The following is a 25,828-nucleotide window of genomic DNA, read 5'->3' as shown; positions in this document are numbered from 1 at the left end:
CTGCATTTATTGGGGGCAATGCTGTGGCACTCTGCATTTATTGGGGGCAATGCTGTGGCACTCTGCATTTATTGGGGGCAATGCTGTGGCACTCTGCATTGATTGGGGGCAATGCTGTGGCACTCTGCATTGATTGGGGGCAATGCTGTGGCACTCTGCATTGATTGGGGGCATTGCTGTGGCACTCTGCATTGATTGGGGGCAATGCTGTGGCACTCTGCATTGATTGGGGGCAATGCTGTGGCACTCTGCATTGATTGGGGGCAATGCTGTGGCACTCTGCATTTATTGGGGGCATTGCTGTGGCACTCTGCATTTATTGTTATGTTGTCATGTTATTTTTTTTGGGGGGGGGGGGGGCGCTGGGAGGGAGTCTTGCCCGGGGAGCAATTTAATGTAGAACCGCCACTGAGTGTAAACATCAAACGAATGTGATATGTATCATCGCATAATAGGAAACATAGATCTCCCAATGCATAAAAACGTATACTATTCCTGAATCGGAAGTCACCCTTTTACATTTAAAGATGATAGGTTAGTAAACAGAATAGAAAAGTGCTTAGTGCATACTGTGGAAAAAAATATTAATGTGCAAAGTCATCAAGGAGCTGAGTATCAGTGTCCTATCCAATGTGGGGGTCACTACCTTTCAATGAGTATTGACCACCTCCACAATTTGGAGACAGCTCACACAAAAACAGTATAAATGTGATATTCCACCAAGATAAATTAAAAACTTATATTAAGGTACAATTGTAAAGAAGTGAAGAAAAAGTGTCCAAAGTGTGGGAATGTTGATCTCCTTGTGTATGTCCACCAATTCCACCAAATACACCAAGTGTAATTCCAAGTGAAAGAGCAGGTAAATCTCCAACAGTGTAGCTGCCACCACAATAGACTCAGGAGCACTTACCGGAACATGTGGACTCTTTATGCCTTTGGCACAGAGTCATGCAAGCAATAGGTTAAAGGTCTCATAGAAAACGACCATCACCGATAACCTTCTCCTCTGGTAGACCAATTCACTGAGATATGCGTCCTTTACCCAGGACCCAGGTACTCAAAAAACAAAAGAAAGCCTCCACGTGGTGTAATAATGCATGGATAAGTATATTTATTAAAAATAGAAACCTTACAGTGTATAAGATGACTAACGGCAATGCATAGTGATCACAATCAGTTGGTACAAGTGCGAAATAGGGTGGTAGGTTCACTGTAACCCTTAACCCGATGTACGTCGGGTTATAGAACTTACAGGAATGCATTTGTAGCACCCTTGTCTTAAAGCAGGGCTGCTATTAAAATGTAGTTTGCTGGGCAGTAACTGGCTTGGCTGATATTAGTGCTGTGGTGGGTTGGACTTCCTCTTGATCTGGGTTTGGCTGTGGTTCTCCCTTCCGTCAGTGGGTGGGGCTGTTGCGTCTGACATTGGAGTGAGGAATACAGCTAAACAAGCTATTGGTGTCTATGTCTCTCTTGGCAGGTTGCAGTGTGGCTGGGGCATGCTGGGAGAGTCTATTTAACTGAGGGGAGGTCCAGTGATCGCTCTCTTGCTGCCCGGACCCCCTTCGGGGTGGGTGTGTGCTGCTATGCTGCTGCTGGCTAGGCCTGAAGCCTGGGGCCTAGCCACATGTCTGGGACTCTGCTGATTAGAGCCAGTGATCTGCATGGAAGTGAGCATCCACAGAGATCCAGCAACCTTTGTGAGTTACCTGCCTGTCTGATACAGAAGACAGCTGTCCAGCCAGTGCAGACCACTAAAATAGATTGGATCTAGGGGAGAGGAGTTGCCTCCCAGATCAATCTGAAGTTTCATGGATACTGAAGGAACCCCAAAGTCTGTTAACCTGTACCGCTGTCTAAGTACCTATTATTTTTGTGATCGGAGTCTGCCAATGTGACTGTTCGCTAGGGGTGTCCTGTGCCCTACCCCTCTCTCCCTTATCTTATTTTGTCCTGTTAAGAAGAAATAAAACTCTTCTGTTGTTTCAAGCATAAAAGTGACTGGCGCCCATCGGTTCTTCTACTTGTATCATTTCCCACCATGCCTGACAATTAACACCCAAAGGAGGTATGTAGGCCCTCTCTACCCCTAAGTGTCACCACCAGGGTTTCAGGGGTCCGCTACACATTCATCTTTGATAAATTCTGACAATCATTTTCTTAATACAGCGATTTCCTGTGATTATCAGCTACATCTAGTGGCCACATTTTGGCATTTTCCTAAAATACACCACGGAGAAAAAAAATATATATTATGGCCACTAGATGGAGCTGATGATAACATTTGCCAAATTCGTCCAAATATTTTTTTTTTATAAAATGACACCAAAATTAACTTTTTTGTCATTTCAGTTTATAAGCGCTTAAAACACCCACAATCTGCACATACATTAAAGTTATAAAAACAACGAGGACATCTTTAGCGGTAGACATGTCCAGTTACCCAGTCATGAACTGCAGACTCCTTCCTCTTTTAATCAAATCTTCACAAGCCAGGATGGTTGGCATAAGTAAAAAAAAAAAAAAATGAAAGTGACAAATAAAAAAATAAAACAAATACACAATAAAAAATGAAGACCCGTGACCCCATGTATTCTTATGTAGCACCCTCCTAGGTAGGTGCTAGGTAAAAGCATCCTTCTGCTTATCAGGGGAGCCTGATCTGTTAGTTTTGCCTGTCACATGTTTTCAGGTGTGATTTACTGGGTCTGGGGGAGTGTCCCCACTGTATCCAATAACGAAGCTTGTTGGGCAGTGGAGGAAACCTAACTAGTAGCACATCAGGGTTAATGGCTGTCTCAGTGGGTGGGCATTGCTGAAATGCATCCTGGGATTGGCTATAAATCCTGAGGGATCATGTGACAGGGCGTCTTTTGGCGGAAGCAAAGTCCTAGGAGGAGGTGGACGGCTGTCTCTCCTCCTGCAGGTGTTAGGAAGGTGGTTCAGGCGGTCGGCCTAGTGAACCAGGTGTGGGGCTGAGCTGCAGAGGATCCAGAGTGCTGACCAGTGGAGCTGTTGGCAGAATCATCTTGGAAAACAACAGTATCGTGAGTACCAAGATATCTGCCTAAGGGTCTGCCTAGGAGAGGGGACCACTCCAAAGAAGTAAGGGGATCAAGGAGCCAACTCACACAGGAAGTGTATCAGTAAAGGGGGTGCCACATAGTTGAACCTGAAGATTTGAAACAAAGGGGGTGCCAGGAAGGGCCCTAAAGTTGTTCAGCAGTACAGTTTACCTCAGGAAGCTCAATTATTCTACTTCACAGCCAAGGGCAAAGTGAAACAGCGGCCTAGCCGTGACTAGCATTACTCAGCATTACTCAGCGCTATTCGGCATTTTCAAGTCCCAGCCAATTGTGCATAGTGTATAAAGTTGGAGTCTCCCACTCATTCCCTTCTCCCATCCAAGTTCTAAATAAAAACACAAAAATCAAAGATACTGGACTGTTTCCTGACTGAGCTAAAACACTTGGGAAAATGTCAGACTGTCATGTTGTTGCTAATGGTAACCCAGGGGAACCCGTAATCAGCAGCTCCCAAGGGAGTAGTGCTACACTTACATACTGTAAATACACCAATACACATTAAAGTGGAGTTCCACCCTATTTTTATACTTACCTCCATCTTCTCGCTCCGGGTCACCTGAAAAAGAAATGGATAATCGCATATTTTTTTTTTTTTTACTTACCTCGTAGCGAAGAAAAAATACTTACCTTACTTCCTTCTTCCTCCTTCCTCGGCCGCGGCCCGTCGTCACTTCCTGGCTCTGCAATGATTCCTGGGAGCTGAACGTCATCGCTCCCAGGAATCATTGCACCTGCACCGGCCCCGACGTCAGTTCCGGGTCGCGCGCGTCATCCCCTTCTAAACAGCTTCTGGGCATGCCCAGAAGCTGTAGAGGGATGACGCGCGCGACCCGGAAGTGACGTCGGGCCGGCGCAGAGCATCGTGGGACCAAAGAAGGCGGAAGAAGACGCCGAAGGGGATCTCGCTGGCTTCAAGCTGCCCACATCTGAGATGGCAGCGCTGGACAAGACGTTTGCAAGGTAAGTATTTGTCCTAACAGGTAAGTGCAACCCAGGACAGATCAGAGGCTAGCCATTGTGGAATGTACTAGCCCTGACTGTCCCGGGGGTATTAAAAAAAAAAAAAAAAAATCCAGGGTGGAACTCCGCTTTAACACATATGTTGGAGGATGTCTACGTACATGTGATTGGATTACACATGTTACATATTGTCACACACGCCAGAGTGAGAGCATTAGTTCTAAAAAGCTCCTCATGGAAAATTGTGGGTACCAAAGCTTGTTGCTGCTTCAGGGGCATGAGCAATATTAAGGCTTGAGATGTTTGGTATCTATTTAGTTGGCACAACCTAATCTTTTACAATTTACTAAATATTGGGTTTGTGTGCACCAAATTTATCTTTAGTGCATTTTTACAGAAAATATGGGTTTTGATAAAACATGTGTAGTAATATAATGTGGTAAACAATTGCAACTGCTGCCATTTTATTCTCCAGGGTGTTATTTTACTACAAATCCTTGGCATGTAGTGGATTTGTGGGAAAATAACACCCTGGAGAATATAACTGGTGTATACAGTAACTAATTCATATGTGATGATATGCGAATAAAGTATGGTGCCCCGTGAGAGCCATTAAAATGTGAGTTTGTTACCTGTTTTTTTTTATATTAATAAAAAAAAGTGTTTTTAAAGATAAAGCAACATTGGCGTTATTATATTTATATGTAATGTTGGGCGAACAGTTAGGGCTGAGCATAAGTTTGGCCTGAACATTGGCTGTTCGCTCATTCGGCAAACACCCGAATTGGCAGGGCGTTGGACCATATGTTTGGCCCGCCTAGTGACCCACAATGCACTGCGGGCCACACAGTGCATTCTAAGCCCTGATTGGCTGAAGCAATGAAGGCTTTGCCCAATCAGGGCACAGAACACTGTGAGAGCTATGCTTGGAGAAAGTCAAGATTCACTGCAGTATATTAAAGTGTGTCAGTGTAGTGTATCAGTCCAGTTTTACTGCAGTATATTGAAGTGACATTTCTGTCAGTGGCAGTCCTCAAATTAAAATGCACCAAGCAGCACTTTCCCTTGATTAAACTGCATCCAAATACACATTTCCCCATCTCTATTACATTTCAGTAATAAGCCCCCCCCCCCAATCATGTTTGAGAGGCCAACAAGGAGAGGCAGGCATTCCCATGGCACTGTGATGGGGCGACATGGTCCACCCTCAGGCGAACGAACATTTCTCTCTGTTTAGTGATGTTGCCCATGTTATTTAACCACAGCATGCAGAGGAGGTGGTGACTTGGCCTACAAAACCATACTCTATCACCCAAGCAGAGACTAATGTGCAGTCCACTGCAGCTGCCAGAGCAACTTATTCTGCCTCCTTGTCCACAGCTACTCCTGCCATAGCCCCAGTATCTGGCATGGTAGAGTCAGCTGAGTTATTTGAACACAGTGTCAGCCACTTGCTCCTTGACGATGCTCAGGCATTACTTGATTCTGATGTTGGTTCTGACTCTGGGGTTGAGGTTGAGGAAGGTGGGAACATGAACCTACAGAGAGGGGAGAACACTGAAAAACAACAAATTGGCAGTCATGTTCCACCAGCGGCAGCGTGTTGCGAAGTTGGCTCCAGTGATCATGAGAATTGAGGGGATGATGATAATGAGGTCACTTGCACCACTTGGGTGCTGGAAAGAGCAGATAAGGAAAGTAAGTATGAGGCAAAACCCCAACAAGGCAGGATGTCCTCCAGAGGCAGCCATCATGGAAGAGTAGAGGGCAGCCACCCTATTGCATCAGATTGTGGAGTTGTTATCTCCCAGCCCTCTTCCCACAGCTTAGTTGTCTGGGCCTTTGTTAGCACATGTGCAGCCGATTGCACTGTTGCAATTTGCAAACTTTGCTCAAGCAGATCAAGCATGGCAAAAAAACTAGTACCCCTTCCTGTGGGTGTTCTGTGGTTGGAATAGTACCCCTTCCTGTGGGTCCTCTGTGGGTGGAATAGTACCCCTTCCTGTGGGTGTTCTGTGGGTGGAATAGTACCCCTTCCTGTGGGTGTTCTGTGGGTGGAATAGTACCCCTTCCTGTGGGTCCGCTGTGGGTGGAATAGTACCCCTTCCTGTGGGTCCTCTATGGGTGGAATAGTACCCCTTCCTGTGGGTCCTCTGTGGGGGGAATAGTACCCCTTCCTGTGGGTCCTCTGTGGGTGGAATAGTACCCCTTCCTCTGGGCCCTTTGTGGGTGGAATAGTACCCCTTCCTGTGGGTCCTCTGTGGGTGGAATAGTACCCCTTCCTGTGGGTCCTCTGTGGGTGGAATAGTACCCCGTCCTGTGGGTCCTCTGTGGGTGGAATAGTACCCCGTCATGTGGGTCCTCTGTGGGTGGAATAGTACCCCTCCCTGTGGGTCCTCTGTGGGTCGAATAGTACCCCTTCCTGTGGGTCTTCTGTGGGTGGAATAGTACCCCTTCCTGTGGGTCCTCTGTGGGTGGAATAGTACCCCTTCCTGTGGGTTCTCTGTGGGTGGAATAGTACCCCTCCCTGTGGGTCCTCTGTGGGTGGAATAGTACCCCTTTCTGTGGGTCATCTTTGGGTGGAATAGTACCCTTTCCTGTAGGTTTTCTTTGGGTGGAATAGTACCCCTTCCTGTGGGTCCTCTGTGGGTGGAATGGTACCCCTCCCTGTGGGTCCTCTGTGGGTGGAATAGTATCCCTTGCTGTGGGTGTTCTGTGGGTGGAATAGTACCCCTTCCTATGGGTCCTCTTTGGGTGGAATAGTACCCCTTTCTTTGGGTCTTCTGTGGGTGGAATTAGACCCCTCTCTGAGGGCAGTATTGCACCTCTTCCTGTGGGTGTTCTGTGGGTGGAATATTACCCCTTCCTGTGGGTGTTCTGTGGGTGGAATTAGGCTCTCTGTGGGTGGAATGCCCCTTTCTGAGGGTTTGAAAAGGCCCCTCTTTCTGGTACCGTACTGGTTAAAGGGTGGTGGTAATTATCGCACATTTTCTTAGTTCCTGTTTAGTTTGTAAATTGGACTTTACAGATTACCGCACGATTTTTTGCAATAGTTACCGACAATTATTTTTTTTGTCATTGTTTACTGTAAAATTGTTTATTTTTTAATTTTTTTAATGAATTGGACTTTATTTACCGCATACAATAATTTATTCAAATGAGTTACATGATACCCTTACCACATGCAGTAAAGCTTAGTGAATTGACCTCAATTTCTGCCCAATATACCAACAACATCGTTGCTCTAATTATATTCGGTATGAGGAAAGGGAGTAATTGGAGAGACATAAGATAATTGATACTTGCTATAAAACAACTGGCGTGGCTGCTGTGAACAGGAAACCAGAAATATGCTGCAATACCGGATGCTCAACACCTCATAGAAGAGAATTGCAGAATAAGAAACAAAACCAGTTCCTATTCCTGTTCTGTCACTTTCTTCCTATTAAAGTTCCTGATATAAATTCTATGGATGGAGCTACAACACAGATATTCACTCAGATAAGCAACCATGAGAACGTCCATGGTTTTGGCCCTCTCCGTCCTCCTGGGGATCATCCTGCTTCAAGCAGTGTCTTCCGGTAAGTTCTTTTGTGATGGGGTGGTGATCAGACACAATGGGGTTGATTTACTAAAGGCAAATAGACTGTGCATTTTGCAAAGTGCAAGTGCAGTTGCTCCAGAGCTTAGTAAATGAGGTAAAGCTTTACTTTGCAAAGAGTACCCAATTACGTGCAAGGAAAAAAAAAAAGAAAACAGCTTTTTTGCTTGCACATGATTAGATGATGGAAGTCAGTAGAGCTTCTGCTCATGTACTAAGCTCTGGAGACACTCCACTTTGCAAAGTGCAAAGTTTATCTGCCTTTAGTAAATCAATCCTATTGCCTTTTAGAGCAGAGCTCCTCAGCCTCAACCAACATGTAATCCACATGCAGTGAAGGGCAGTCATTCACAATGAATGGTTAGACAGGCTTATACAATCTGACCATCTTAAAGCCTAGCATCTAAAGAATTCTCCTTACGAAGTATTGTTTATGTTAGCAAGCTGTTTATTCATGAAAAGGTGCAACAACCATTCTCATATAATATACTGTGAATATTACTTCTCATACTAGGTGGTAGTATCAGCTAAAATGCTTGCATAATGTTACATAGTTACATAGTTAGTCAGTTTGAAAAAAGATAGTCCATCTAGTTCAACTATTAAAAAAAACAATCATACAATCCCATATACACAATCCTTTACCCACAGTTAATCCAGAGGAAGGCGAAAAAAACCCCAGCAAAGCATGATCCAATTTGCTACAGCAGGGGAAACATTTCTTCCTGATCCTCCGAGAGGCAATCGGATATTCCCTGGATCAACTTTACCTATAAAATATTAGTACCCAGTTATATTATGTACATTTAGGAAAGAATCCAGGCCTCCTTTAAAGCAATCTACTGAGCTGGCCAGAACCACCTCTGAAGGGAGTCTATTTCACATTTTCACAGCTTTTACTATGAAGAAACCTTTTCCGTATTTGGAGATGAAATCTCTTTTCCTCTAGACATAAAGAGTGCTCCCTTGTTCTCTGTGATGACCTTAAAGTGAATAACTCAAGACCAAGTTCACTATATGGACCACTTATGTATTTGTACATGGTGATCATATCCCCCCTATGCAGTGGTGGGATTCAAAAATTTTAGTAACCAGTTCCGACTTTCCCAGCAGAATGACCAGCGTGCCCCCTTTCAATGCACAGTGACCAGCGTGCCCCCCTTTGAATGCACAGTGACCAGCGTGCCCCCCTTTCAATGCACAGTGACCAGCGTGCCCCCTTTCAATGCACAGTGACCAGCATGCCCCCCTTTCAATGCACAGTGACCAGCGCTGCATCCCCCCTTTCAATGCAGAGAGACCAGCGTGCCCCCTTTCAATGCAGAGAGACCAGCGTGCCCCCTTTCAATGCACAGTGACCAGCGCTGCGTGCCCCCCTTTCAATGCACAGTGACCAGCGTGCCCCCCTTTCAATGCAGAGAGACCAGCGTGCCCCCTTTCAATGCACAGTGACCACAGCATTGCCCCCAATCATTGCAGAGTGCCACAGCATTGCCCCCAATCATTGCAGAGTGCCAGCCACAGCATTGCCCACAATCATTGCAGAGTGCCAGCCACAGTATTGCCCCCAATCATTGCAGAGTGCCACAGCATTGCCCCCAATCATTGCAGAGTGCCAGCCACAGCATTGCCCCCAATCATTGCAGAGTGACAGCCACAGCATTGCCCCCAATCATTGCAGAGTGCCAGCTACAGTATTGCCCCTACTGATTGCAGAGTGCCAGCCACAGCATTGCCCCTAATTATTGTAGAGTGCCAGCCACAGCATTGCCCCCAATGATTGCAGAGTGCCAGCCACAGCATTGCCCCCAATGATTGCAGAGTGCCAGCCACAGCATTGCCCCTAATGATTGCAGAGTGCCAGCCACAGCATTGCCCCTAACGATTGCAGAGTGCCAGCCACAGCATTGCCCCCAATAATTGCAGAGCGCCACAGCATTGCCCCCAATGATTGCAGAGTGCCAGCGATCCCCCCGTGAGACCCATGCACTTACCTCACAGACGGTCTCGCAGCTTCTCTTCAGTCCCCGGCTCCCCGCATCTCAGAGTCCTCAGTCGTCCCGCAGCGCCTCCTCCTCGTCCAATGGCACGGTGTTTGCCTTTCGGCCAATCAGGAAGCGGGAGGACCCGCTCCCTGATTGGCCAGGAGGAGGATCCGTGTGACAATAGCGAATTCTCATTCGCTATTGTCACAGAATGGGCGGGTCGGGGCGCACTGCTCCGCTCTGCGGCTGCGCGGTCGGAGCGCGGGACATTCAATTGCGAACTTGCAGAAAGTTAGTAACCGGTTCTATGGAACCCGTGCGAACCTGCTGAATCCCACCACTGCCCCTATGTATTTGTACATTTTAATCATATCCCCTTAATCTCCTCTTCCCTGGGAGAACAAATTCAGTTCCTCTAATCTTTCCTCATAGCTGAGCTCCTCCATGCATCTTATCAGTTTGGTTTGCCTTCTCTGCACTTTCTCCAGTTCCCCGATATCCTTTTTGAGAACTGGTGCCCAAAACTGAACTGCATATTCCAGATGAGGTCTTACTAATTATTTGTACCGGGGCAAAATGATATCTCTCTCTCTGGAGTCCATGCCTCTCCTCATACAAGAAAGGACTTTGCTTGCTTTGGAAACTACAGCTTGGCATTGCATGTTATTATTAAGCCTAGGATCTACCAGAACACCAAGATCCTTCTCCGCTATGGATTCCCCCAGTTCTACTCCCGCTAGTATGTATGATGCATGCATATTCTTAGCTCCCAAGTGCATAACTTTACATTTATCAACATTAAACCTCATTTGCCACATAGTTGCTCAATGAAACAGTGCATTGAGGTCAGCTTGTAAGTTGAAGACATCCTGTAAGGAAGTTATTCCACTGCAAAGCTTGGTGTCATCTGCAAAGACTGAAATGTTACTTTTAGTCCCAGACCCGATATCATTTATAAAGATATTAAAAAGTAAGGGTCCCAACACTGAACCTTGGGGTACACCACTGATAACCTTAGACCATTCAGAGCAAAAATCATTAACCTCTAGTCTCTGAATTCTATATTTTAGCCAGTTTCTATCCATTTACAAACTGATCTTTCCAAGCCTGTAGACTTTACCTTACACATTAGCCGTGTGTGGGGAACTGTGTCAAATGCTTTTGCAAAATCCAACTATAATACATCCACAGTCACCCCTCTGTCCAAGTATACTACGTCCACAGCTACCCCTCTGTCCAAGGTTTTACTTACCTCCTCATAAAAAGAAATCAGGTTTGTTTGAACCTTTATATTTCATGAATCCATGCTGTCTGTTACCTAAAATATTTTTTTCCAGTAAGAACTCATCTATGTGGTTTTTTATTAAACTCTCCAATATCTTCCGCCATATTGAAGCTAAACTAACAGGTCGATAGTTACTTGGTAAAGACTTTGATCCCTTTCTAAATATTGTCACCACATTGGCCCTACGCCAATCCAGTGGTACTATTCTAGTCATTAACAATGTAATTTTCTTTCTATTGGGACTACATGGCTATAATGTACTTTCCTGTCTCTCTGTATTTCTGTTGTTTACAAAAAGCAAGAAAGTCTCAGCCATGTGTCCAGTAGGTTATGGACCTGGCTATAGTCAACGTACTAAACACTGCTGCAAATTACAGCAAAACTATCTTTGAAAAAGAAAAAGGTCAGAAAGGATGAGTGATGATTATTAATCACCAGAGACAGAGCTTCTACTCAATGGTCTCTTGGACAGCTATGAGAGACTTTTTACAGTACTTGATGGTCACCCAGAGGATGAGATTACCATAGAATATATTAAAGGTAACCTTGCAGATGAATTTAAGAGAAACACAGAAACTGGGGAATTCAATAAAGCATTATCATTGCTTTTTTCATCAGTTTCCTTTACAACTACCTGCGCCCTATGCAGGGGAAATTTTGTTAACCTTGCCGGGTCCTTCTAAATAGTGGCACTTTAAAGCGAAGCTCCACCCAAAAAGGGAAGTACCGCTTATTTGCCTCCTTCCCCCCTCCGGTGCCACATTTGGCACCTTTTGGGGGGGCGGTTACCTGGTTATGACAGGTACCCGATCCCACTTCCAGGGTGATCTCACCATGGAAGTTTGGCCCCCCCTGCTCCTTCCCCCACCGCCGGGCCATTAACAAGGAGCAGCGCACTTCAGGCTTGCGCAGAAGGGAACCGGCTGTTAAACTTGTGCATGGCGGAATTTTTTGTTTAGTTTTGCATTTATTCAAGAAATATATAATTTTGTTCTGTTATATGCTACCTTAATTAGTTTTCGGATAATTCATATTTTCTGTAGAGTATAGATATTCATTATAACAAATCAATTCGTTTTATTGTTTAATTGTTTCGTTTTTGGATAATTCATTTTATATATATATATATATATATATATATATATATATATATATATTTGTGATAATGAATCGTATTTCTGAAAGTCGTTTGTTTATTGAATCCATTAACACACACAATGACAATATCTCTTCTGCTGCTTCTCAAAACTCATCTTCTCTGCTCAAATGCAATACAACACCCTTCTCAGGAATATACTTTGCCAGTGGTTGTGCTGTGCCACCTGATGTTTAGAATCCATTAGCACACACACACACACACACAATATCTCTTCTGCTACTTTTCAAAACTCGTCTCCTCTGCTCAAATACCCTTCTCACTCATTTCTCAGGAATGCACTTTCCCAGTAATAGTAATCCAACCTCCAGCACAAAATGAATCAGCTGACTGGGCTGTAAGATTTACTCCAAGTCAATCTGCTGTTTCATTAGACCTTTAACGAATTAACAAATCATGACAAATTAATTTGTTATTTTCGTTATAATTTCTTTTGTATTAGCTGAAATTTGTTATTTTTTTCTTTGGACATTCGGATGCAGAATGCCTGAAAGATAAAAAAATTTGTCAGAATTTCAATTCATTACAAAGTGAATTGCATATGTCTATCGGCTGTAAAACCGCAAGGCTTCACTATTGGTTTCCCTTACAAACAATGGCGGTGGCAGCACCTGAGAGCCGATGGAAAAATCGGCTGGGATAAAGACACTGCTGGATTCCTGGACAGGTAAGTGTCCTGATATTAAAAGTCAGCAGCTACAGTATTTGTAGCCGCTGACTTTTTAATTTTCTTCTGAAGGAGAATGTACCTCCTCTCTAAGTACATGCTGCCAGGCCGCAACAAAATTTTAATGGATTACTGCCAGTTCGAAGGTTCACAAACTTAAGACCAGCTCTGAGCTGGTAAACAGAGAAGAGTAGGATATGTCTGTGTTGGGAAGCTGTCATCTATGTCGCCCCGCACAGGGCTCTATCCTCAGGCCCGAGTCAGCTGTTGGCCTGAAGATTTCCTGGCCCAAACTTAAATAGAAACAAAGGGGGCTGGGATACCACTTATTGGATAGGTGGAACCTGAGACTACTTTTCCATCAGGTCCATCTTACTTTTGATTGACAGCGGATGACAGAGAGAAGATTTAAAAGCAGCTATTGGACTGAATAGTGGCTATGGATCCACCCTCCTGTCAATCAACAGCAAGGTGGACTCAATGAGGAACTAATCTCTCAGTTCCCCATCATACTACAACCACCCAGTCCAATATGGATCAACCCCAGTATCAGGCTCCAACAGTTTCATGTAACTGTCTCAGACGCAAGTACCACCAATTTTGGTGTGGCAGCCCAATGTAATTCTAAAGAGTGTATGAAACACCCTTCATGAATTCCCCAAAGTGCTAACAGTGGAAATGCTCATGAAACAGATTCAGCACTAAGAAACATGTGAATGTTTTGTGTGCAAAAAGACAGGTCACCAAATGGCAAACTGCAGAAATGGGAAACCAAAAGAGACAAGTTAGACAACTCAAGGCCAAAAATGGAAATAGAAGTTGTTTCAAATACTGAGTACAACTTTCACTCAATGAACAACGAGAAGGAACACTTTGGTCAGGGGTATGCAATGTACAGAGCTCAAGGGTCCGGAGTATGCAATGTACAGAGTGGAGGGGTCAGAAGTATGTAATGTATAGAGTGCAGGGGTCAGGAGTATGTAATGTACAGAATGCAGGAGCTAAAAGTATGTAATGTACAAAGTGTGGGGGTAAGGAGAATATATTGTACAGAGTGCAGGGATCATGAGTATGTAATGTACACAGTGGGGGAGGGGGGGTCAGGAGTAGGTAATGCATGCAGTGCAAGGGATAGGAGTGTGTAACGTAAAGAGTATAGGGGTCAGGGGTATGTAATGAACTGTTTTATTCACTTTGTTATGTACAATACAGTGAGGGAAGTTATCAAAACTGGAGCAGCCAGAATCGAGAGCAGTTGTGGATGGCAGCCAATCAGCTTCTATCTCTCCTTTTCAAAGCTTAAAGAGGTTGTAAACCTCAGAAAAAAAACCTGAAAGGCAAAGGCATAATGAGCTAGTATGCATCGCATACTAGCTCATTATGAAATACTTACCTTAGAATGAAGCCCCCGCAGTGCCGCCTGCTTGCTGGTGACATGGCCGACATGTTCAGCGTCATCCGGCCATCTGATTGCCCGGAGCTGCAATGACGTCACTCCCACGCGGGCGCCGTTCATGGCACAGGGCTCAGAAGAAACAGCACCGGCGGCCGTTCCTTCAGAGAGCATCCACCAGTGATGTCACTGGCTGCATGCAAAGTAAATATCTCCTAAATGGTGCAAGTTTAGGAGATATTTACAGTACCTATAGGTAAGCCTTATTATAGGCTTACCTATAGGTACAAGTTAGAGAGGGGTTTACAACCCCTTTGAACTGATCAAGCTGAAAATAGAAGCGGAATGGTTGCCATGTGCAGCTGCTCAATATTGATGCTGTTCCAGTTCTGATATGTCCCCCCCCCCCCCCCCAATGTATAGAGTGCAGCAATCAGCAGTATAGGTCATAATGTCACTTATATTGCTGGTCAGCAGGAGGAAAAGGTGGCTGGGGTTAGTGATCAACAGGAGTAGAAAATATCTGCAATTTATGGGCAGGTGGAGGAAAAATGTCTGACATTAAAGGCCAGGGAGAAGAAAAATTGCCCAGTGTTGGTATTCAATGGGAGGGAAAAACAAAAGTGATCAGCAGAAGAATAAAAGCCCAGGAGGAAAAAATACCCAGACTCAGTGGTCAGTGACTTTGCCCTTATGAATTGGTTGTCGGGGTATATGCTCCTCTACATTTTCTGTCAGGGTATGTGTCCTTTTTACAATGGCAGTCAGTGTCTGTGTCCTCCTTTCATTGGTGGTCATTGTGCCTCCTTTATGGTCAGTATGCCCCCTGTGTATCTCCTTGCTGTTCAGTGTTGGTCAATGTGCTCCCCTTGCTGATCAGTGTACCACCTCACTGATGGTCAGTAGGAGCATTGTTACCCAGAGGATCACCAGCAGAAAAGTAAGGATGGACTTTTAAATGTAAACCCAAGCTGTGCTTACACTTGTGATCACTGTCATTGGCATCACAGCTATAAAAAGGCACAGAGCTGCTCTGTCTGGCTCTGTGCCTTTTGCCTGTGATCCACGGCAGGCACAAAAAAAAAGAAAAGAATAAACCTGCAGCTGAGGTAGTTCACCATATATTAAAGTGAACTGAAGTTTAAATTAAAATAAATATGAGCAGACAGGCACTTTACTGCAGAAGAGCCATGCAATGTCTCTTCTGCAATGAAACAAACTTTTTAGTGCTGTTTGAAATGCACATGCACAGTTCAATTTACATTGCCAACACAGTGCCAGCGGGCCAGGATGACTAAACTCCTACGCAAGCTTGGGAGTTACATCATCACCATTCCGGCCAATCACGATGCTCAAAGACCAGCACCCAGAGAAAGCCAGAGAGATGATGCTGGAGAGGGACCTCGCAATGGGACTTTTGTTCCACTTTAGGCAGCAGAATCCTGTGGTTACCACATCCGATCTATTGATCTATTGGAGCTCACTCAGAATAAATCACTTTTCGGCAAACATACTATCTCCTAAGGGATAAGAAATAGAAATATGTCAGCATTGCTCCAGCTCTTGCCTATAACAAGCCTCGTTTTCACTCCTGTTCCTTTCTTCAGTGTTCTAGCTCCTGTAGCTGCACTCTTAACTGTTCCTTGGGGTGATCGCAGTGTCAGGACTTGGGGCACCTTACCCTGGGTGCCCGGTGCTAGAGACACCCCTGCATGTGACCCTATGAATGAATTTGTCAGGATCTGTGTCATTACGTGGGTCACCTGCTGGTGGCACTGTTGTTCCTGGAACTGAGGGGCGCAGTTCCAGGGCCCACCAGCGGGTGTCTCCCAGCAGCTGGACTGTTCTTTTAATTAAGCTGCACCTGAGGAGGACTGCTGAGGGAATATAAGCCCGCCCTTCACTGAGGCTCAGTGCTTCAGTATTTTCTCTGCTAGCCGTGTCCCTGTCTGAACCTGATCCTGAAACCTGTATCCTGAAACCTGTATTCTGATCCTGAGTCCTGTTCCCTGCTTCCTTTACCTGGCTCCCTGCTTTCCTTGTCTCCTGTTCCTGTCCTGTCCTGCTATTGTTTGCTCCATCCCTTTGTATATAGTTTGTTAGGTTCTATTGTGGTTTTGTACTGTTATCATTTATATTTTGTTTACTTGTTTATGGTCACTGGTGTTGGTATTGGAGTGTGTCATTTTGCTTAATAAACTTATTTACATCTTTATCCATCTGGGTCCTGATTCCTTGGTGCAGCCAACTGATCTGATCACTCTTGCTGGATGCCTGCATGTGGTATCCCTGACAGAATACTGAAGCCACTAACGATCAGATCGGTTGCACCTGGGAATTAGGAATTTTCTGGTTGTTGCAAGATGCAGTCAGAGGAGGTCTTTTATTTTTCTTTGCTTGTAACAGAAGACAGGGAATATTGTCGCCAAATTTTGAAAACTTACACTAGCGAGCAGTTGTTGGAATGCATCCGTCTGGCCCACTCGTTTGTTGACAAAGGCAGAGTTTTGTTCAAAGAGATTCAGCCACTTATTCAGCTCTGTGCAGAGTTGGCTTTATCTAATACCCCTAAGGGTGGTGATGATTATTCTCCTCCTTTTAGTGTCTCTCAGGTGGTATCTCTTGTGTGGCTCTTGGAAGATGATAAACCCTATTTTATTGAACATTATTCAGTGTATTCTCCAGAGGCCCTGTTGGATTGCATGAATGCTGTATATTCTCTAATCAGACAAGGGGGTTGTAAATTGAGTTTTGTTCAGGCCTTACTGCAAACCTGGTCAGATCTTTCCAATTTAGCATCAGCTAACTCACACCAATCCACTTCTGCCTCTGGACACCAGTTTTCTCAAAGTTTCTCCTCTCCGTTACCCGTAGCAACCACAGCTGCAGTTAGGTATGGTTTGCTTTCCACTGCTTGTTCATATCCTGGCTTAACGAGTTGCACTTTTCCTGCATTTAACTCTGTGAAAACTTCCTCTACTACTCTGTTGCCCCTAGCAACCTCTCAGAAATTCTCCTCTGTAACTGTCTCTCCTTTTCCACCATCTCCCAATACTGCCATTTCGCTTCCATCTACTTCACAATCTATTCATAGCCCTGCAACCACTAGCAAGATTTCTGTATCTAAACCTAAAAAGAAAAGGAGATTTTTCCCAACACATACAATTATACCTGTTACCCAGCCTGCTGATCCAGTGCCCGCTGATCTGGTGCCTCCTACTGAGCCTGTTGATCCAGTGCCCACTGATCCGGTGCCTCCTACTGAGCCTGCTGATTTAGTGCCCGCTGTTCTGATGCCTGTTTTTCCAGTGCCTGCTGATCCAGTGCCCACTGATCCGGTGCCTCCTACTGAGCCTGCTGATCCAATGCCCACTGTTCTGATGCCTGCTGTTCCAGTGCCCGCTGATCTGGTGCCTCCTACTGAGCCCGCTGATCCAGTACCTGCTGTTCCGGTGCCCGCTGATCCGGTGCCTCCTACTGAGCCTGCTGATCCAGTGCCCACTGATCCGTTGCCTTCTACTGAGCCTGTTGATCCAGTGCCCGCTGTTCTGATGCCTGTTGTTCCAGTGCCCGCTGATCCAGTGCCCACTGATCCGGTGCCTCCTACTGAGCCTGCTGATCCAGTGCCCACTGTTCTGATGCCTGCTGTTACAGTGCCCGCTGATCTGGTGCCTCCTACTGAGCCTGCTGGTCAAGTGCCTGCTGTTCTGATGCCTGCTGATCCAGTGCCCGCTGATCTGGTGCCTCTAACTGAGCCTGTTGATCCAGTGCCCACTGATCCGGTGCCTCCTACTGAGCCTGCTGATCCAGTGCCCGCTGTTCTGATGCCTGCTGTTACAGTGCCCGCTTGTCTGGTGCCTCCGACTGAGCCTGCTGATCCAGTGCCCGCTGATCTGGTGCCTCTTAATGAGCCTGTTGATCCAGTGCCCACTGATACGGTGCCTCCTATTGAGCCTGCTGATCCAGTGCTCGCTGTTCTGATGCCTGTTGTTCCAGTGCCCGCTGATCCAGTGCCCACTGATCCGGTGCCTCCTACTGAGCCTGCTGATCCAGTGCCCACTGTTCTGATGCCTGCTGTTCCAGTGCCCGCTGATCTGGTGCCTCCTACTGAGCCCGCTGATCCAGTGCCTTCTATTCCGGTGCCCGCTGATCCAGTGCCTCCTACTGAGCCTGCTGATCCAGTGCCCTTTGATCCGGTGCCTTCTACTGAGCCTGCTGATCCAGTGCCCGCTGTTCTGATGCCTGTTGTTCCAGTGCCCACTGATCCGGTGCCTCCTACTGAGCCTGCTGATCCAGTGCCTGCTGTTACATTGCCCGCTGATCTGGTGCCTTCTACGGAGCCTGCTGATCCAGTGCCCACTGATCCGGTGCCTCCTACTGAGCCTGCTGATCCAGTGCCTGCTGTTCTGATGCCTGCTGGTCCAGTGCCCGCTGATCCGGTGCCTCCTACTGAGCCTGCTGATCCAGTGCCCGCTGTTCTGGTGCCCGCTTTTCTGGTGACCACTACCCAGTCTGCTGACCCAGTGCTTGCTGTTCCAGTGCCCGCTGACCCAGTGCCTGCTGTTCCGGTGCCTGCTGATCCGGTGTCTCTTACTCAGCCCGCTGATCTGGTGCCAGCTGATCCCGTGCCCGCTGTTCTGGTGACCACTACTGTGCCTGCTGATCCTGTGCCTGCTGATCTTGTGCCTGCTGATCCTTTGCCTGTTGACCCAGTGCTTGCTGTTCCAGTGCCCGCTGACCCAGTGCTTGCTGTTCCGGTGCCTGCTGACCCAGTGTTTGCTGATCCAGTGCCTGCTGAGCCACGGTCTGCCGCCCTGTTTGATGTGCCACTGTCTGTTGCCCAGCCTGGTTTGCCACTGCCGGATATCCTGCATGCAGCTGGCGCTCCCCTGCTTGATGTCCAGCTTGCCTTCAGTCCCAGTGTTGGGACATGTGTTGCAATGAGGGCAGGTGTATCCCTAATGTTACGCCTCTTCAGGAACTTGACCTGTGGGGTGCCAAGACGGCTTCCAGACCCTGGTGGTGGGGCGCATGATCAATTGCTGGACTCTGGTGGCACGCCTTCCGGCAAGTTAAAGGACTTTGGCCTAGAGAGTGCTAGAAGACCCGCAGACATGGAGGGGAGACCTTTTTGGACTTTCGGGGTAGAAGCACAATGGAGCGTCCGGAGGCCGCTCCTTAAAGGGGGGGAACTGTCAGGATCTGTGTCATTACGTGGGTCACCTGCTGGTGGCACTGTTGTTCCTGGAACTGAGGGGTGCAGTTCCAGGGCCCACCAGCGGGTGTCTCCCAGCAGCTGGACTGTTCTTTTAATTAAGCTGCACCTGAGGAGGACTGCTGAGGGAATATAAGCCCGCCCTTCACTGAGGCTCAGTGCTTCAGTATTTTCTCTGCTAGCCGTGTCCCTGTCTGAACCTGTATCCTGAAACCTGTATCCTGAAACCTGTATCCTGATCCTGAGTCCTGTTCCCTGCATCCTGCTTCCTTTACCTGGCTCCCTGCTTTCCTTGTCTCCTGTTCCTGTCCTGTCCTGCAATTGTTTGCTCCATCCCTTTGTATAGAGTTTGTTAGGTTCTATTGGGGTTTTGTACTGTTATCATTTATATTTTGTTTACTTGTTTATGGTCACTGGTGTTGGTATTGGAGTGTGTCATTTTGCTTAATAAACTTATTTACATCTTTATCCATCTGGGTCCTGATTCCTTGGTGCAGCCAACTGATCTGATCACTCTTGCTGGATGCCTGCATGTGGTATCCCTGACAGAATTAATGGCAAAAATATGTTTCTGTTTCTTTCAGCTGAAAAAATAGGACAGTGTCCCCCACAACCGCACATGCATGGAATGATCCCATGTATGCATTTCAACACCTGTGAGGAAGATGAAGGCTGTGATGGTCAGCAGAAGTGCTGCAATGAAATTTGTGGCAAGAAATGCAAGTACCCTGTGGGTAAGTCAACCCTACTTGCAAAATTTTGATGGGGCCCTCCAGCAACCTCTCAGTGCAGCCCCTGAAATTTTCAAATGGGACTGTCAATGGGTTCTTATCCTCCCCTACTACATGAAAAACTAGAAGAAAAGTTATTGGCTTGATATACACTTTAATATAAAGTTTGCCAAAGGGTTCGCACACATGGACATTTTTTTGAAACACAGACTCCCTGGAAGCTACAGTTGCCATATACAGCCTGCCATAAAAGGGAAAGGCTATGTGCAGCACATGTGGCAAGAATGAACTGACTTTCCCAGTCTGTGGCACGCCATTAAAATTTATGACAAGTTTAACCCTATTTTTTTGGACAGACCAAGCCCCACCGGGAACCTCTTCCTTCTCTTTTTCCATTATTTCACCCAGACTAGGTTTAACGTTGGCATCTCTAAGTTTAAGCCCAGGCTTGAGTGAAAAGTGGAGGAGATTCAAGGTGGGGAATTGTTTGTCTGTTCAGAACAATAAAGTTATAGTTGCCACCAGCTCTCCTCTTTTCTTTTGTTATGTGCCGATCACTTAGGGCATAGGAGGAGCCTTTGTTTGACTTGGCACCCACCAAGAGGTTGACCCAATGAAAAAGTCTTGGGAGTGGCAAATATAACTTTATTAGTATGCCCAAATCACAAATGAGTAACAGGAGAGCTGTCGTTGTAGTCCATACACTGCCAGGGACCAGTGCTGGGGATAGGAGTTCCCAGGGAAGAGCAACAGTGCAGGGAATTAACTACATTTACTCAGTACTAGCTACCCAGCATTTTTCTGAATTAACTGACCTTTTTTTAAAGTAAAAGATCTAAAGGCTTTAGTCTAAATTCTAAGCAACTACACTTCCCAATCCAACAAGGGGCATTTATGTTTGTTCTGCCTGAAAGCTGGCAAAATCCAATGTCACTAGGATATTTTCTCTTCAGGTCGGATGTTCTTTAGTCATGAAAATAGTGTGAATCAGGAAAATATTTATCTCCTATGATCATTAGTTACATCTACCCTCTATCCAGAACTGTCCTGCCACCCTCTGTCGGCTCTGTGTGGATTACAGAGCGATGGCTGGGGGAACAAAAGGCTCCTAAATAGTGGGACCACCATGGTCCGAATTGGACAGTGACTCAGTCCGCGTTTGGACCGCGGTCTGCAATTTAGTGATCCCCTCTGTACATCCCTTCAGCTGATCTCCACAGTCTCCTGCTGTCTCCATCTTGCAGCTGACCTGCCGCCATCCACAGCGCCTTCCCAGCCAAATGGATGTCCTCTCCCAGTGGCTTCTACAGCCTGATTATAAAGACCCAGCTGCGACCCTGCTGAGCTCTGCATAGTTTCCACCAGGATCCATGTTTTTACAATTTCACCAAATGTGAATGCCACCTTTCATTTATCTCTGGCTTCAATTTTTTTTAGACTCATTGTTCTTAGATGGCGGCGCTTCCCACTCCTCGTTGTATACACAGATCCTAAGGTTTCCAATTCCTTCTTGGGACAGCTCAGTGTTTTTATGTTACTGTCTCCACTGTTCTCCACACTGTTGTCGCATTTTAATTATTTTTTTTCATAAACAAGTCCATACCCCCCACTCTACTTTGCACCATATATTACTTGTTTTTGCCATTTAGTGATGTCTGGTATATTCATTTGAAAATCTATCAATCCTGATATACTGCAGGCCTATCTAATTTTTTGAGGCCCTAAAATCCCAGGACACTACAAGCACCCCCTAAATGACCCATTTTTGAAAAGTAGATATTCTGAGGTACTTAGTAAGAGGCATGGCAAAGGTTTTTAAAGTTATATTTTTTTTGTCACAGTTTTATAAAAAAATGAAGAAACTAACAAAAATTTAGGATTGAAATTGAGGACAGAAAACATGGACTTTGGCAGCACCAATATAAAATATATAACATTTATTGAAGATGTTTACAATATATAACACATATAAATGGCAGTAATAGCCAATACATACAAAAAAGAAAACAAAACAAAAATACAAAGAAAAAAGATAAATAGAGTGGGTAATTTCCAAACTACCACACTGGTAGAATGTAAGCATAGATATATAAAGACTCTGTGACAATATCTGTATAAAGTGTAACCCCACAGACAGGGGAAAGAAGGAATTACCACTTCCCCTCCTGGGGACTGTAGAAGAAGCAGTCACAGATGTTTCAATTGGACAGAGTGCGAATTACTCTGACATGTTTCGCAGGTGGGCTTCATCTGGAGCTCTGGTTCACCACTCTGCAAGAGTACTTGCAAGCAAGATAATTTAAGAGTGGTGATTGAAAAAGCCAACACAATTGAACCGGGCAATCCGGCAAAATTTTCCCAAAATATACTTGCTAATAACTACGGGAGCTTGAGCCCTTATCCAGCTGGGAATGTATTTAAACAATATAGGAAATTGCCTTCTAAAAGACCGGTAATCGATCAGTAAAAAATGAGATAAGGTACCCCATAATCGGGTAGAAAGGGGTCAGCCAGCCTAGATGGAATCCTAGAAGAAAAGCTGTAGATTCGATCACCCCCCCAGGGATGGAGGAGAACCATCAAAAAGGACAGATCCTGCACATGCTGATATACAACAAGTACAAAGAGGAGTACTTCACCAGCCCATGGCGCTGTCCATGTGTTCACCTCCTTTGTTTGTATGTTTTTTAGCTGAAATGTCCTGGTTGCTGCTGCTCCTCTCTCACTCCACTGGGGGGGGCGGATCAAAACAATTCAAATCTGTAAAGAAAAGCGCACGCAACCTCGGGCAATAACGCTTTAATAAAGGACAATAAAACAGTACATTGGAATTGCACTCACACTTTTCCTTTAAGACAATCGCTTTACAGCATTCCAACAGGAGCTACTCACTCCTCCCGTCCCTCCAGATGGTGACTCTGCGGTCTCCTCATCCGCGGCTGCCACCGCTGTATCCCCGCTCTCCTTCACTTCCTGTGTTGCCTGGTCACCGGATGCCGGTTCTAGTGCGCCTGCACACTATACCGACGTGATCTACGGCGCCTCAGGAGAGCCTCAGCCAAAGCCGGAGCCACAAGTTGTACGGAGCTGCGAGGTGGGGGATTCAAGGCACGGGTGCACTGCCTCTGCTGTTACTACGGACAACGCGTTTCGGAGGCTGAGCCTCCTTCCTCAGGTCCATTTTTATTTATGGATTGTCTCCATATTTAATAGTCATTTCTTTTGCATGGTTGCGCTATTCTTTTTTAATATACATGTTGCTTGGTCCATAGCTGCACCGGCTTTAGATATACATGTTCAGGGTTTGCTCCCCCAATTTTTTGCTTGTTTATTATGTATTCAGTCTGACCAGACTTCTGTGGTTGAGCATCCCACCCCCCACACACACCTGTACTCTATCAGAATCCACCATCAAGTAGATACAGGAGGAGTCCTTTGTAGTGCATTAGCACATCCATCCCAGCAAGGAGTGTTGTCTCCAAGGGTTGGAGAGGCTGGATTCACCCCTTTTCTATGGATAGTGTAGGACCCACTGATAATGGGGTACTTTGACGCAGTGGTGGGCTTGAGCACGATATGGCCATATGGTGGGACTAAACCCCCATTTTTATTTATGGATTGTCTCCATATTTAATAGTCATTTCTTTTGCATGGTTGCGCTATTCTTTTTTAATATACATGTTGCTTGGTCCATAGCTGCACCGGCTTTAGATATACATGTTCAGGGTTTGCTCCCCCAATTTTTTGCTTGTTTATTATGAATTCTCTCTTTATGAAGTAGACCCTATAATCTGATAAGTAGGCGGAGATTAATTATGTGGAGTGGGCGGAGCTTCAGGGAAGTGGGTGTGGTAAGTAATTGATAGCTGTGCTGCAAAGTGTCCCTGGAAATTTTTTTCAAATGTTGGCAACTATGTAATAGTGATCACATGATATCCCGACTTCTCACAGTGGCTGGGTACCGAGCGGCATAATCTACTGTGACCACCACAGGTGCCTGCAGCTGCTGCCCGCTAGCAGTAAATTAACTATTAGCGGGTGGCAAGTGGTTAAAGTTAACTGTGTGGCTATAAAATCTGGGGTGTGTTCCTGACACACTTTAGCGCTAAATAAGCTACTCAGATAAGCAATGAAACATCATCAATATTATAGAAAAGTTCTAGTTAAATCTGACTAATACCATGGCCTGGATACACGAGAACCTCCACAGACAAGTAGGTCTAAAGGCAATCATTGCTATGATGTAATCAAAGGTGGGTGGGGTCATATCACTACCTTACATGATCGTTTTGCTATGATGTAATCAAAGGTAGGAGGAGTCATATCACCCCCTAACATGATCGTCCTCTAACCCAACCATATACTGTAGAGTGTCATGATTATAACCTATTTTAAATCCTGTCTCTATCCAGGTGTTAAACCTGGAAACTGCCCACCCATGACTATACTTTGCCCATTACAGAATGGCTCCACCAACTACACAAATGATTGTGCAAAGGACACTGACTGTGATGGAAAGAAGAAGTGCTGCCACAGATGTGGCATGCATTGCCTAGACCCACGGTAAGTTATCACTGGTAAGACTGTGCGTTAAATAAAAAAGACCTAACTTCTGAGAAACAAAGTATGAAATGCTACATCATCCCTATCAGGAGGGGGAAGGATGAGGTTCTTGGCCAAATCCTCGCCCTGAAACTGCCTATTTTGGAAAGAGCAAGTCTACAGCTTTACTGAGTAAGCAAATCCAACATCAAACCAACCATTAACACCCAATTATCCATTACCCATTGTGCCAGTCATAGTTTGATTGTTGTTAACACCCAACTACATACCATAGTTCAACAACCCATCCTCACCAACAGTTCTAGGCAAGAGTTCAACTACCCAAAGTCCACATCAGGAACAATTAAGAAACCAATTAACTACCGGCAGGATAAAAAAAACACAAAGTTGTAATAATAAACTATGAAAGAACGGGAAGGAAGGAGGTTGGGGACTTGTTCTAAAGGCAGAGTGGCAAAGCTTTGTAGCTCCTTAAAGAGGAAGTAAACTTCCATCTTTAAATTTTACCTATAGGTAGGCCCAGGGCTTTTATTCAGCAGGAACATGGGGGAACGCAGTTCCGGCACCTTCAGTACTGAATGGTACTGTATTTATTGGCAAGGGGTGCTTGGGTGTGCTGGAGGGTCTATTGATAATGGCTGCTGGGGGAATCTATTGTTGCTGGAGGGGATCTATTTTTGCATGGTTGTTTATTGTTTCTGGGGAGGTCAATTGTTGTTGGTTTGCTGGAGGGGGGCTTATGATGCTGGGGAGTCAATTGCTGCTGGATAGGACTTGCTATTGAGGAAGGGGGTCTGTTGATGCTGGCTGCTGGGCGATCTGTAGTTGCTGGGGAGGGTCTATTGCTGGTGGATGCAGGGGATCTATTTTACTGCTTTTCTTGCTATCATTACCAAATTCCATACAAATTACTTAGCACCACAAAATGATACCTGGCTCTGTATTCTGTAAAGGGGGCGGCACTAAGAGTCGGGGGGGGGGGGTTATTCAAGAAACGGTGCTCAGGGGTGGCGAGGGGCAGAGACAAGAATTGACCGAGAAAGGGGGAGTTCGCATCCAATTCGCATGTCAGGAGCCTGTGACCGGCTCTCAATGGAGTCGGTTCACACATCTCCCGGCACAGATGCGGAGCGAATTGCACAGGAGTCCTGTGCGTCTTCTGGTCCATTTCAGGTCTGAATTC

The 25,828-nt window shown here is 45.8% G+C and overlaps 2 protein-coding genes across 2 annotated transcripts in view; one reads left to right on the top strand and one right to left on the bottom strand.

Annotated features, from left to right (window-relative positions):
- Positions 1–25,828, bottom strand: part of LOC309550900 (3-galactosyl-N-acetylglucosaminide 4-alpha-L-fucosyltransferase FUT3-like) — a 1,045,386-nt gene that overhangs the window by 89,998 nt on the left and 929,560 nt on the right. The window lies entirely within an intron of this gene.
- Positions 7,561–24,649, top strand: LOC309550314 (whey acidic protein-like; the record flags this gene model as incomplete). Its single annotated transcript, XM_082250711.1, has 3 exons — positions 7,561–7,630; positions 19,936–20,081; positions 24,452–24,649. The coding sequence occupies 3 exons, from the start codon at positions 7,561–7,563 to the stop codon at positions 24,647–24,649; spliced, it is 414 nt and encodes a 137-aa protein (XP_082106837.1).

This window comes from Pelophylax lessonae (assembly GCF_965119305.1).
Source record: "Pelophylax lessonae genome assembly, chromosome: 3".
NCBI classification, from domain to species: domain Eukaryota; kingdom Metazoa; phylum Chordata; class Amphibia; order Anura; family Ranidae; genus Pelophylax; species Pelophylax lessonae.
Note: the sequence above shows the minus strand (reverse complement) of the source record. Positions and strands in the feature narration are given on the sequence as shown.